This window comes from Ranitomeya variabilis, chromosome 3, assembly GCF_051348905.1.
Source record: "Ranitomeya variabilis isolate aRanVar5 chromosome 3, aRanVar5.hap1, whole genome shotgun sequence".
Taxonomy (NCBI): Eukaryota; Metazoa; Chordata; class Amphibia; order Anura; family Dendrobatidae; genus Ranitomeya; species Ranitomeya variabilis.
Window position 1 is genome coordinate 423,697,503 of NC_135234.1, and position 15,272 is coordinate 423,712,774.

Below are 15,272 nucleotides of genomic sequence, written 5' to 3' on the forward strand. Positions count from 1 at the left end.
CTGTACATCGGAAAATCGCTCAGTGACTGATCCTGCGCTGCCCGTCGTTGGCTATAATGGAAGCTTATGGACGCAGGATCAGTCGCTGACCGTCAAAAGTAGAAATCCAGCGACGGATGCCGTGTTTTGAAACTGAGCATGCGAGGAAGAATTTCCCGTCAGGGAAATTCTCTCTCGCTCTCTCTTTTTTTTTTTACTATTGATGCTGCCTATGCAGCATCAATAGTAAAAAGATATAATGTTAAAAATAATTATAATAAAAAAAATCGTGATATTCTTACCTTCCGGCGTCCCCAGTAGCCTTCCCGATGCTCTCGATGCTGCCGGCAGCTCCCGTACATAACCTAGCAATACAGGTTTGGCAAGAAAGTAAATGCATTCTGAAATTTACTGATCAAATTGGGGAAGTTCAGATATGGGATAATCCCGAATTCCCGCATCTTCTGGATTTACAGGATCCGGTTTTCTGGAAGCAAAATGGAGTAACATCGCTTCATCATAACATCACTCGCTCAGCTATTTGACAATGAAATTATATTATCATTTGAACAAATCCATGTCAGGTTCGGAATTCCCCATAAAGATTTTTATAGATATTTGCAACTAAGACATGCCATAATGTACCAGTTCCCGTACCCTAGAATGAGAATATCTAAATACCCTCTAATAGGAATACTATCGACCCAGGGAACCACAGGAGTAATATCCTCCCTTTTTACATTTTTGTTAAACTCTAAAATCGCTTCCACTCAGCTTGCTGTGGAGAGACATTTAATTCCATCTATTACTGATGATCAATGGAGTGATATCCTAGAAGCACATACGTTGGTATCACCTGCTGTGAATAATAAATTAATACAGTTGTATATTCTTCACCAATCCTACATGACCCCAAGTAGACTACATAAATTTGGGCGACTGATAATTGTCACAGATGTGGGGAATCCAGGGCTGACTTCTGGCACCTCATTTGGAACTGTAGGATTATACGGAGATATTGGTGTGAGGTTGTAGATACATTGGAGCGGATAATGGGGATACCGATCGAATCTGGACCGGAATTGTGTATTCTAGGGGCCGTGGATGAAGAGATGTGGGCCCATCATGATAGAATATTTCTTAGGTAGGCTCTATTTTTAGCTAGGAAAGTGATAGTATTGAGGTGGATGGGAGGGAAATCTCCCTCGATTAATCAATGGAAGAAGCTTGTGAATGATATTATTCCTTCTGAAAACATACTATACAGAAACAGAGGATGTCCTCAGAAATTTCAGAAGATTTGGGAAAGGTGGTGTGACTCGCCGTTGACGCACTTGGCCCCTGGCGCTATAGCCTCTTCAATCTCGCGATATAGTCCCCCCTGATGTGTAGACCTATACTAGCTAGGTTGGGAATGTGGTGATCTATGTGGGATTACTAACAAATGTCTATAATAACCTGACTTTATGAGAATTTAAAACACTTGTTGAAGACCTGTTGATTAGGAAGTGCAGTTCTTGGTAAAATGTATTATACTGAATGTTATGTTTTATTTTTTTGTTTGCTTATATATTTTATTATTGAAGGTATTCTGTCATATTAATGCCAATTTAATTTTGAGATGTGGATTACTTTGATGCTATGTTATGATATCATATGTTTGTTATCTTATATTGTGGAATCCTTCAATAAAACGAGTTTAAAAAAAAAAATAATAAATTTGCAAAACCATTTTTTTTAGGGACCACCTCACACTTGAAGTGACTTTGAGGGGCCTATATGACAGAAAATACCCAAAGTGACACCATTCTAAAAACTGCACCCCTCAAGATGCTCAAAACACAATCAAGAAGTTTATTAACTCTCCAGGTGCTGCACAGGAATTTTTGGAATGTGGAAGGAAAAAAATAAACATTTACTTTTCTTTAAAAAAAAATTTCCTTTAGGCCTAATTTTTTTTTTTTTTAACTTTCGAAAGGGTAACAGAAGAAAATGGACAATACATTCTGCTGTGCAATTACTTCTGAGCATGCCGATACCCCATATGTGGGAGAAATCTACTGTTTGGGCACACGGCAGGGCTGGGAAGGGAAGGAGCGCCATTTGACTTTTTGAATGCAAAATATGCTGGAATAATTAGCAGTTGCCATGTCGTGTTTAGCGAGCTCCTGATGTGCCTAAACATTGGAAACCCTCCACAAGTGACACCATTTTTGGAAACTAGACCCCTTAGGGCTTGGGTCACATTTAACGTATGAAAAATCAGTTCGAGTCTTCCCTGCTGAGAGTTGCACAAGTGTAATGCGAGTACAATCCGATTTTTCACACCTAGCGTCCGGTTTGCATCCGAATGCAGTGTGATTGCTATCTGATTGCAATGCGATTTTAACAGGAGCTTTTATATACAGCAATTCTGTCATTTACACATCGTTTTCAAAGGAAATATTTGTCAAAACATATTTATATTTTGGACAGAAGAAAAGCCGGCAATTCATGTGCGTGTACAGTAAAATCACACTGACAGGATAGAATAGAGAGAGTAGACATATACACATAGAGTACATAGATATATAAATGTCAGTGATAGAGATATATATATATATTAGTACAGACCAAAAGTTTGGACACACCTTCTCATTTAAAGATTATTCTGTATCTTCATGACTATGAAAATTGTACATTCACACTGAAGGCATCAAAACTATGAATTAACACATGTGGAATTATATACTTAACAAAAAAGTGTGAAACAACTGAAATTATGTCTTATATTATAGGTTCTTCAAAGTAGCCACCTTTTGCTTTGATTACTGCTTTGCACACTCTTGGCATTCTCTTGATGAGCTTCAAGAGGTAGTCATCGGGAATGGTTTTCACTTCACAGGTGTGCCCTGTCAGGTTTAATAAGTGGGATTTCTTGCCTTATAAATGGGGTTGGGACCATCAGTTGTGTTGTGCAGAAGTCTGGTGGATACACAGCTGATAGTCCTACTGAATAGACTGTTAGAATTTGTATTATGGCAAGAAAAAAGCAGCTAAGTAAAGAAAAACAAGTGGCCATCATTTACTTTAAGAAATGAAGGTCAGTCAGTCCAAAATATTGGGAAAACTTTGAAAGTGTCCCCAAGTGCAGTGGCAAAAACCATCAAGCGCTACAAAGAAACTGGCTCACATGAGGACCGCCCCAGGAAAGGAAGACCAATAGTCACCTCTGCTTCTGAGGAAAAGTTTTAGTCACCAGCCAGCCTCAGAAATCACAGGTTAACAGCAGCTCAGATTAGAGACCAGGTCAATGCCACACACAGTTCTAGCAGCACACACATCTCTACAACAACTGATAGGAGACTTTGTGCAGCAGGCCTTCATGGTAAAATAGCTCCTAGGAAACCACTGCTAAGGACAGGCAACAAGCAGAAGAGACTTGTTTGGGCTAAAGAACACAGGGAATGGACATTAGACCAGTGGAAATCTGTGCTTTGGTCTGATGAGTCCAAATTTGAGATCTTTGGTTCAAACCACCGCATCTTTTTGCAATGCAGAAAAGGTAAACGGATGGACTCTACATGCTTGGTTCCCACCGTGAACCATGGTGGAGGAGGTGTGATGGTGTGGGGGTGCTTTGCTGGTGACACTGTTGGGGCTTTATTTAAAATTGAAGGCATACTGAACCAGCATGGCTACCACAGCATCTTGCAGCGACATGCTGTTCCATCCGATTTGCGTTTAGTTGGACCATCATTTATTTTCCAACAGGACAATGACCCCAAACACACCTCCAGGCTGTGTAAGGGCTATTTGACCAAGAAGGTGTCCAAACTTTTGGTCTGTACTGTATGTATGTGTATATATATATATATATATATATATATATATATATATATATATATATATATATATATATATATATATATATATATATATATATATATATATATATATATATATATATATATATATATACATATATATATACACACACACACACACACACACACACACACACACACACACACACACACACACACACACACACACACACACATATATATATATATATATATATATATATATATATATATATATATATATATATATATATATATATATATATATATATATATGTGTGTGTGTGTGTGTGTGTGTGTGTGTGTGTATATATATATATATATATATATATATATTGTATATTATATAGATAGAAGAAGAACCGGTAAATCAGATGCGACCGTCTAGGCTGAGAACCACTGGTGAATGAGCTGCTGCAAGCGCAGCCTCAGTGACTAGCAGTGATGTCACTGAAGCTGCGTTCCCAGCCGGGCTGAACTGCGGTGACTTCGGTGAGATCCCCGCTAGTACCATGAGAAAGTCGCACAGTGCAGAGGCGAATTCACCGCAGTTGAAATTCACCGCAGTGAAATTTTCCCTTTGAACTCAATTAAAGGACCTTATTCTTGGTGTGTGTGTGTTTTTATGCAATGTGACTATGGGTTTAGTAATGGGGGCATCTTATTGATGTCTTTCCATTACTAACTTCGGGCTTGATGTCACCTGACAATTCAAAGGTGACATCAACCCCCCAACTACCTCAACAGGGTAAGTGGGAAGAGCGAGGCTAAGTGCTAGAATTGGCGCATCTTAGAGATGTGCCTTTTCTGGGACGATTGAGAGCTGATGTTTTTAGCCTGGGGAGGGGGGCAGTACCATGGCCCCTCGTTCTCCTGTAATAAACCAAAAATAATAATAACAACAATATCCCACACCTCTCCGTCGTGATAACTGATCTCAAGCGTTATGTAAAATGTTCCCAATAAAAGCTTCCACTCAATCCACAAAAAAAGCAAGTTCCTACTAAGATCTGTCATCTGTTGATGGAAATATAGGGTGCTTCCACTATACTGGTAGCACAAGGGCTCTGAAAATGCGAAATGGCTCCCTGCTCCCCAAAAGAAATTCAGCAAATTCTGCGCTCCCAAATACCCTCTCCCTTCTGAGCCCCACAGTGTACTTAAACCACATTTGGCATCCAAACGGTTGGCATTTCTGTAGTGCTGAGAGCCCGCCTAATTTACAGGTGCATGTCTCCAGAAGCATGAGCTGTTCTCTAAAACGTACTGGGCACTACAACGGCAGTTTTCACTCAGCAACATCCACTGCTGCTTGTTTCTGGAAAACCCCCATGGAGTCCAAATAGTCACTACAGCGGTAGATAAATTCCAAGAGGGGTATAATTTCCATAATGGGGTCACTTTAGGGGGATTCTGCTCTTCTAGCACTTAGGGGCTCTGTATATGGAGTCCACAAACTATTCTAGGAAAATCTATGCTTCAGAAGGCAAATGGCGCCCTGTCCCTCATTAGTCTTGCCGTGTGGCTAAGCATTACTGTACAGTCAGCAGAAGTTTTGGTGCCGTTTTTAACCATTTCCCAGCGTGAAAATGTAAAATTTGGGGCTAAAAATGTAATTATTTTTTTCTTCACTGTCCAATGGTATCAAATTCTGTGTTCTTCCTGTGGTGTCAATATGATCACTGCACCCATGGATGAATTGAGAGGTGTAGTTTGTAAAATGGTCTCTTATAGGGGGTCTGCTCTTATGGTATCTCGGGCTCTGCCAATGTGACATGACACCTTCAAATCAGTCCAGCAAAACGTGAACTCCAATATGGTGTTTCCTCCTTTCTGAGCTTTGCACTGTTCCTCAAAAGTAGTTTTCAACCACATGGGGGCTTACTCAGGAGAAATTGCACAACAAATTTTGAATTCCATTTTCTCCTGTTACCCTTGTGAAAATAAAAAATTGGGGCTAAAATGACATTATTGTGGGAAAACATAAACTTCTATGATGCATTTTGGGAGTTCAATGTGCTCAACATACATCTAGATATATTCCTTGAGGGGTCTAGTTTCCAAAACGAGGTCACTTGTGTGGGGTTTCCACTGTTTAGGTACATCACGTACTCTTCAAACGCAACTTGACACCTGCAGTCCATTCCATTAAAATCTGCTTTCCAAAATGTCACACCTTCCTTTCTGAGCCCTGCCGTGCTCCCAAACAGTAGTTTTTCACCACATATGGGGCATCTGCATATTCAGGAGAAATTGCATAACAAATGTTAGGGTCCTATTTCGCACAATAAATGTTGGGGTCCTATTTTTTCTGTTACCTTATAAAAATAAAAAAAATTAGACTAAAAGAGCTTTTTGTGTGAAATAATTTTTTTTTTTTATTTTCACAGCTCTGTGAAGCACATGTGGATTCAAGGTGCTTAGCTCACATCTACAACTCCTGGCAAAAATTATGGAATCACCGGCCTTGGAGGATGTTCATTCAGTTGTTTAATTTTGTAGAAAAAAAAGCAGATCACCGATATGGCACAAAACTAAAGTCATTTAAAATGGCAACTTTCTGGCTTTAAGAAACACTAAAAGAAATCAAGAACAAAAAATGTGGAAGTCAGTAATGGTTACTTTTTTTAACCAGGCAGAGGGGAAAAATTATGGAATCACTCAATTCTGAGGAAAAAATTATGGAATCGCCCTGTAAATCTTCATACCCAAAAATAACACCTGCATCAAAATAGATCCGCTCGTTAGTCTGTATCTAAAAAGGAGTGATCACACCTTGGAGAGCTGTGGCACCAAGTGGACTGACATCAATCATGGCTCCAACAAGAGAGATGTCAATTGAAACAAAGGAGAAGATTATCAAACTCTTATAAGAGGGTAAATCATCATGCAATGTTGCAAAAGATGTTGGTTGTTCGCAGTCAGCTGTGTCTAAAATCTGGACCAAATACAAACAACATGGGAAGGTTGTTAAAGGCAAACATACTGGTATACCAAGGAAGACATCAAAGCATCAAGACCGGAAACTTAAAGCAATATGTCTCCAAAACAGGAAATGCACAACACAACAAATGAGGAACGAATAGGTGGAAACTGGAGTCAACGTCTGTGACCAAACTGTAAGAAACTGCCTATAGGAAATGGGATTTACATACAGAAAAGCTAAACGAAAGCGATCATTAACACAATTTCCTAAACAGAAAAAAACAAGGGCTAAGGGAAAGCAATCGTGGACTGTGGATGACTGGATGAAAGTCATATTCAGTGATGAATTGCGAAACCGCATTGGACAAGGTGATGATGCTGGAACTTTTGTTTGGTGCCATTCCAATGAGATTTATAAAGATGACAGCCTGAAGAGAACATGCAAATTTCCACAGTCATTGATGATATGGGGCTGCATGTCAGGTAAAGGCACTGGGGAGATGACTGTCATTACATCTTCAATAAATGCACAAGTTTATGTTGATATTTTGGACACTTTTCTTATCCCATCAATTGAAAGGATGTTTGGGGATGATGAAATAATTTTTCAAGATAATACATCCTGCCATAGAGCAAAAACTGTGCAAACATTCCTTGAAAAAAGACACATTAGGTCAATGTCATGGCCTGCAAATAGTCCGGATCGCAATCCAATTGAAAATCTTTGGTGGAAGTTGAAGAAAATGGTCCATGACAAGGCTCCAACCTGCAAAGCTGATCTGGCAACAGCAATCCGAGAAAGTTAGAGCCAGATTGATGAAGAGTACTGTTTGACACCCATTAAGTCCATGCTTCAGAGACTGCAAGATGTTATAGAAGCCAGAGGTGGTGCAACAAAATACTAGTGATGTTTTGGAGTTTTTTTTTGTTGTTTGTTTTTCATGATTCCATAATTTTTTCCTCAGAATTGAGTGATTCCATAATTTTTTCCCTATTTTTGGTTAAAAAAAAGTAACCATTACTGACTACCACATTTTTTGTTCTTGATTTCTTTTAGTGTTTCTTAAAGCCAGGAAGTTGCCATTTGAAATGACTTTAGTTTTGTGCCATGTCTCTGAAAATTAAACAACTGAATGAACATCCTCCAAGGCGGGTGATTCCATAATTTTTGTCAGGGGTTGTAGATAGGTTTCCTAATGGGTCTAGTTTCCGAAACTTTTCGGGGTTTCCACTTTTTAGGCATATCAGGGACTCTCCAAATGGCATCCGCTAATTAATCCAGCAAATTTTGCAACCATAAAGTCAAATTGCGCTCCTTCCTTGCCAAGTCCTGCCATGCACCTAAACAGTGGTTTCCCTCACTTATGGGGTATCGTCACGCTCAGGAGAAATTGCGCAACAAATTTTGGTGGGTCTAAGTAAAATTTTTGTGGGGAAAAAAAAAGTGAATGTTCATTTTTTTCTTTCCACTTTCTAAACATTCCGGTGCAGCACCTGAAGGCTTAATAAACTTTTTGAATGTTATTTTGAGCACCTTGAAGGGTGCAGTTCTTAGAATGGTGTCAATTTTGGGTATTTTCTGTCATATAGGTTTCTCAAAGTTACTTCAAACGTAATTGTGGTCGTCCCAGAAAAAAAATAAGTTTTTGGGAAATTTTGTTGAAATAATGAGAAATCGCTCGAAATCTTTTAACGCTTTTAACTACCTAGCCAAAAAAAAAAAAAAAGATTGTGTCAAAATTTGTACTGATGTAGACATGTGGTAAATGTTATTTATTAACTATTGTGTGACATAACACTCTGATTTAAGGGCATAAAGGCATGAAAATTAAGTTGGAAAATTGCTAAATTTTCGCCAAATTTCCTTCCCCCCCACATATTGAAGAAATTTTACCACGATCCTAAAGTACAATGTGTCACTCGAAAAAACTATCTTCGAATCAATGGGATCTGTTGAAACGTTCCAGAGTTATTGCCACATAAAGTGACACTCGTCAAAATTGTAAAATTTGGCCTGGTCATGAAGACAGGCTTGGGGGCTGAAAGGGTTAATATTGATATAATAGAAATGTGATACGTGTAAATACGCTCTTAAAGAAGACCTGTCATTAAGTCTCACATTTTTGCTTGTTTTACTCTAGCTGCTTCTCTGAGTTTTGTCTTTGTTTTTTTGTTTTGTTCCAAATCCTACATGCAGCTCTAAAGATATGGTCATTTTCTTTTGTGCCAATTTTCTGGTTTTTACCAAGGGGGGCATGGCCAAAAAATAAAAAGGCCCCTAACTCTGGATCCGCATGACAAATTAAAATAATGGAATACTTGGGAGCATCAGGAATAAAATGCCAACCTGGACACTTATGACCTGGTGACAGTCCCTTCCTCATCTCTTAGGGCAACATTTAGTTTTGCTGACATCACTCTTCAACTGAAAAATATGGACATTTGTGTTTCATTTTCAGTGTCCACCATGTCGAAGCCTAACCAGAGTGTTGGTGGAATCTTACCGGAAAATTAAGGAGTTGGGGCAAAAGTTTGAAATTGTTCTAGTTAGTGCTGACAGGTAAGTGCCTAGCGTGAATCGTGTGTATGGTGCAGAGGATTAACCATCAAGAATTCTAGGAAGACATTACTGATAACTTTCTGGAAATATTGCCTAAATATTATATAGAAAATAACACCTCCCCCAAAGGAATGTAATATAGGGAAAAAAAGAGGGTCCATTCAAAAGAACTAAAATATCAATATTTATTCAAATTATTAAAACAGATTAAAAATTCAAGCAGAACTAACATATAGTGGCCCACACCAATCAGAAAAAATATTAATCAAGTATTGTATATAGTCAATCCCAAATGAATTTTGGCTCATAGGGTTTCATGAAATATGTCCCTCAAAAACAGTCCTCATTTATAGCTGCCAGGATAACGCCCACCATTATCATATTAAATGCACGTGCAAACAAATAGTAGTAGGACTTCCTATTCCTAACCTTGCATAAAGCTGGAGAGATTTCACCCTTAGCAGATAGAACAAAAGTGATACATATAATCCTTATACGGTAAATAAATACTCACATAGAGTGCCTGAGAGCCAAAGAAATGGCACCTACACCTTTATATCTCCATTTCTTTGGCTCTCATGCACTCTATGTGAGTATTTATTTATAAGGATTATATGTATCACTTTTGTTCTATCTGCTAAGGGTGAAATCTCTCCAGCTTTATGCAAGGTTAGGAATAGGAAGTCCTACTACTATTTGTTTGCACGTGCATTTAATATGATAATGGTGGGCGTTATCCTGGCAGCTATAAATGAGGACTGTTTTTGAGGGACATATTTCATGAAACCCTATGAGCCAAAATCCATTTGGGATTGACTATATACAATACTTGATTAATATTTTTTCCTGATTGGTGTGGGCCACTAGATGTTAGTTCTTCTTGAATTTTTAATCTGTTTTAATAATTTGAATAAATATTGATATTTTAGTTCTTTTGAATGGACCCTCTTTTTTTCCCTATATTACATTCCTTTGGGGGAGGTGTTATTTTCTATGTAATTTGAGGATATATTCGTATATAATAATTGAAGACCGTGTCTATAAATCTAAATATTATATAGGCAACACAAGTTCCCATCTAAAGAGCATGTGTAGCTGAAGAGTATATTTTCAGATAAGTGGCATACATTTTTGTTTTTGTTGCAGCATTTACTTTCTGCATTAGCAGATGCCCCATGAGAGTATTTACAATAATTCATGATTCCTAGTTTAGCCCTGCAGATTGTGATGTGGACTGGGTTTGCTTTGGCTCCGTTTTCACCTGCTTGCTTATAGCCGGCTAATTATTTATTACATGGTAGAATATTGCAATTGAGTCGTGATGCAACTATCTGGTCAATCATGAACAGACATTTGTAGTTTGTGGAAACTGCTTGTGAAGCTCTAGTTGGTCTTTGTGTTAGATTTTTTTCCTGCAAATTATGTCTCCTGGCTAACCGATTTTGGAAATCAGACACATACACAATATGCCGCAGGGTAGTATGCAGCCTGCAACTCATGCACAAAACTTTTCATCTATAAGTATGAGCAGACAATACTGGGCAGACACAATTGTGAGCACACTCATAATTATATATAAGTATATATGAGTGTGCGCACATTTGTGTCTGCCCATACATATTATGATTCTTAATGGCTGTTCGTGAATAAAAATTAATATCTTTCTTGGCTTCTATGTTTTTCATTAACCGAGGGGCAGTGACTGTACACGTGAAGTCAGCCTACTTCTGAGAACAGGAATCAAGTTGCCCTCCTTGCGGAATAGGTAGAGGTTTATCTGTTGGGATCACACCTTTATGACACTTTGACAGAAATGAGAAGTAAATAAGAAAAATACCTGGTCAAACAGTTGCCAGAAAGCAGATAGTAACTATAGCAGAAAGATGAATGTTGGTTTCTATCTATTGATAGCTGTCTCCTTCCATGATCCACGCTCTCTATTGCACAGTGGCTAGGTTGAGATGAACGGTTTTATTTCACAACCTCAGCTCCGTGTACTTGTTCACCTAGTTGGTGGTTACAGGAGCTGCCTTCCTCGTAAACAAGCTTTCTAATCCCTATAAAGGTCTAGTGCATGTTGCGACCGTGTGTAAAATTGCTTGTGTACATGCACATGGACAGCAGACTGACCAAAAATAGTTTTGTCTGGACATAGCTCAGTGTTTTTTCTGCTCCTGATACTAGAACTTGGCAGTTGATCTCATAAGTGAAAAGTAGGAGAATTGTTCAGCGCTTTAGAATAATTTGTTGATTACTTTAAAAATTTGTTCCATTTTTTCAGTAATTGTACTCCAACATAAAATAAACAACTTAAATGAACTCCTCTGACAGCTAATTACCTAGAAAACCAGTGGGAAGCATGGAAATAACCCTTTGCCAAGTTATTTCATAAATCAGGAGACAGTAGATACAACAGTTGATGATATTTATTGGCAATAGCTACCGTAAATAGCGTTGGAATGAGTAAACATTGAGGTTATTCCTTAAGTGAAATGAGATTCGGTGCAAATATTTGGATTGTTGTCTGGAAATTACCTAACTGTACAAGTTCACATATTTTATTCTTCTAACATATTTGTTTTATTGAACAAAACCTAAAAATCAATAGTGTACAACACAAGCTGCTGTAACTGGCCGTGCTGGTAGTAGTATACAAAAATTGTAGCTCATTTATGGGGTGTAGACTTTGGTAGAGATGGTTGCCACTATTTAGAATGGGAGCAGTTGATATGGTCCAGGGGTGCATGCTTCCATTTATCAGATCCCTGCCTATTTGTTATCTCTGGAAGAGGTTACAGGTTTGCATTAATCAGTAAAGTCCTCCACACTTACTAAATCATATATGTCAAACTCTGGCCAAATCTGGCCTACAGGGTGAGTATATTCGACCTACAACACCGGGCGTGTCCCCCGAGCATATTTGGTTGCCGGCCAGGAATCGCACTTTCAACTATATAAGCATCCTAGATACCCATACAGTTGAAAGCAGTGATGGAGGAGAGGGTGCAGCAGGCACGATTACGTCATTACAATGCACCAGCTGTACTGAGATGTGCAGAGGATCTGAAGACACGATGAAGAGATGGAGCAGCGGGGGAACGGGCAGAGATGAGTGTTCATTTATTTTAATGTGGGGCTTTTATACTGTATGGAGCACTATGTACGCCTATTATACTATATGGAGTATGATGTGGGCACATTATACTGTATGGAGCACTATGTGTGACCATTATACTGTATAAAGCACTATGCAAGGCTATTATACTGTATGGAGCACTATGTCAGGCTATTATACTGTATGAAGCACTGCCGGGCCCATTATACTCTGTGGAGCACTATGTGTTGCCATTATACTGTATAAAGCACAATGCGAGGCTATTAAACTGTATGGAGCACTGTCAGGCTCCTTATACTGTATGGAGCACTAAGTGAAGCCATTATACTGTATAAAGCACTATTTGTGGCAGGGTGGATTTGATTTAAATCACGATTTAAATCACGATTTAAATCACTAGTCAGTAAGGCTTGATTTAAATCAGTGATTTAAATCAAAGTTTCTACCTAAACTAGGTCTTGCTACTTTAACATGCAAGTAGATGAAGATTTTTAGAATCACTTTTTATATTACTTTTTTCTCCCCAGTTTAATGGGTTAATCATTCATATTTGGACACCACTGTTCTGTTGTACTTAGGAAGGAGAAAAATAATCCTGACCTTAATAACAATTTAAATAGATTTATTCAACTGAAACAATAACAACATTACAGCATAAGTTATTTGCTTAAACAAACATCCATGTTTGTTAAAGGGAACCTGTCACCACGTTTTTGGAAGATGGGATAAAAATAGCGTTAAATAGGGGCAGAGGTGGGCGTTACATTAGTGTGTGTGTTATGCGTTTATTACCCACCTAAGTTGCCGAAATAACTTTGCAAAGTCTCCGTTTTCGCCTGTCAATCAGGCTGGTCAGGTCGCATGGGCGTTGTCTTCCCCCAGATTTGGCGTAGTTTTCCGTTGGTGGCGTAGTGGTGTGCGCATGCCCAAAGTCCGGAATCCTCTTCCAGGGGATTTAAAATAGCGCGGTGTTCGTTATTGCATTGGTGATCGGTGGGCGCGGCCATCTTCCTTTGGCCGCGCGTGCGCAGAAGCGGCGCTCTGCTGGCCGCGGCTTCAGGAAAATGGCCGCCGCGATATCTATCTGCGCACGCGCGGCATCCCGCGGCCATTTTCCTGAAGCCGCGGCCAGCAGAGCGCCGCTTCTGCGCACGCGCGGCCAAAGGAAGATGGCCGCGCCCACCGATCACCAATGCAATAACGAACACCGCGCTATTTTAAATCCCCTGGAAGAGGATTCCGGACTTTGGGCATGCGCACACCACTACGCCACCAACGGAAAACTACGCCAAATCTGGGTGAAGACACCACGCCCATGTGACCTGACCAGCCTGATTGACAGGCGAAAACGGAGACTTTGCAAAGTTATTTCGGCAACTTAGGTGGGTAATAAACGCATAACAAACACACTAATGTAATGCCCACCTCTGCCCCTATTTAACGCTATTTTTATCCCATCTTCCAAAAACGTGGTGACAGGTTCCCTTTAACTAATTTGGCTAAACAAAATATATATATATTTTAAGAAACTTAGACTGTCAGCCCAGCCGACACATGAAAAACTTAAATACTACTGTCCCTGCTGTCCTCTGTAGCTCACTTGTCGTCATCTTCATCATCATCTTCTTCTTTGTTCCTATTCATAATCTGGAAAAGAAAAACAAGCTTTCCTGCTTTATTGGGTCCCAACCGATTTCTCAATTTAGAATGAATGAGTCCAAAGGAAGAGAATATTCTTTCAATGCCTGCAGAAGAAGCTACTGCTGTTAAAAGTGAAATCATTACTTGAACAGTCTCTAAATCCAAGCGCTTAAGTGACTTCCACCAGTTTACTGGTGTGACCTTCCTTAAAATATCTTCAGCAAACATATATTTCTTGAATGGTTCCCCCTTAGCTCTGAAGTTTATTATAGTTGGCATTAAAGATGGATGATTGCTGGATACCCATGTCATAGCTAACTCCTCTTCCTCAGCACTTAGGTTTTGACCCTGATATTGGATATTAACAATATTTGCCAAAAAATGAGCTGGAGTCAGTGATTGTCCCATTCGTTTGTTTACTGCTTGTAATTTAATTCTGTCCATGTGTAGTTCTGTTTTTAAGTGTTCACTCAGTTCCTTCCAAATTTCAACAGCATCCGCAATAAAACAGCTATTTTTCTGTATTTTGTTTAAAGCTTGAGAGATGGGTTTCAGGAAGCTCAGCATATGTTCAACATTTCTCTTAAGCCCAATGTTGAGGATTTTGGCCGTGACAGTGCCATCTATTTTATCTCGATTTTCTTCGCAAAGTGTCATCAGAATAGGCCAGTTTTTGATATACTGCTCAAAACAGTCCACCACAGAGTTCCATCTAACATCTTGTGGGAGCGTTAGCTTGGTTCCACCCATCCTTTTCAGAGCTGTTGCAGCAAAATGATTATTACGGAAGTATTTAGCAATTTCAACAATATTAGCCTTTATTTCTGGAACACTTAAGTCTTTGGCTAAGAGGTGCAGCAAATGAGCACTGCAACCATATGTTATTAGCAGCTTTGTATTCCCTCCCTGCTCTTCTAAATCTCTTCTCATCTTGGATACGTTTGCAGCATTGTCAGTGACCAAACTGCGTACTAGACATTTGAATTTTTGTTCACATGTCGTTATAGCTTTTACTGCCACTTCTTGTAAGTATTCTGCTGTGTGTGCATTTCCTGACGTATCAGTTGTTTGTGCAAGGAAGGCTTTACCTTCTTCTGTTGTTATACAAGCACATACAATAGGATCATTGTGGACATTACTCCACCCATCAATACTTAGGTTAACAATTTTACCCTCCAGAGCTATTGAACATTGCTCCATTTCTCTG

At 39.1% G+C, this 15,272-nt stretch overlaps 1 protein-coding gene across 1 annotated transcript in view; it reads left to right on the top strand.

Annotated features, from left to right (window-relative positions):
- The window catches only part of NXN (nucleoredoxin), a 214,201-nt gene that overhangs the window by 144,729 nt on the left and 54,200 nt on the right, over positions 1-15,272 (top strand). Inside the window, exon 4 of the mRNA XM_077296371.1 lies at positions 9,209-9,309. Within this exon, the coding sequence (XP_077152486.1) occupies positions 9,209-9,309 (101 nt within the window). The remainder of the gene's footprint in view (positions 1-9,208; positions 9,310-15,272) is intronic.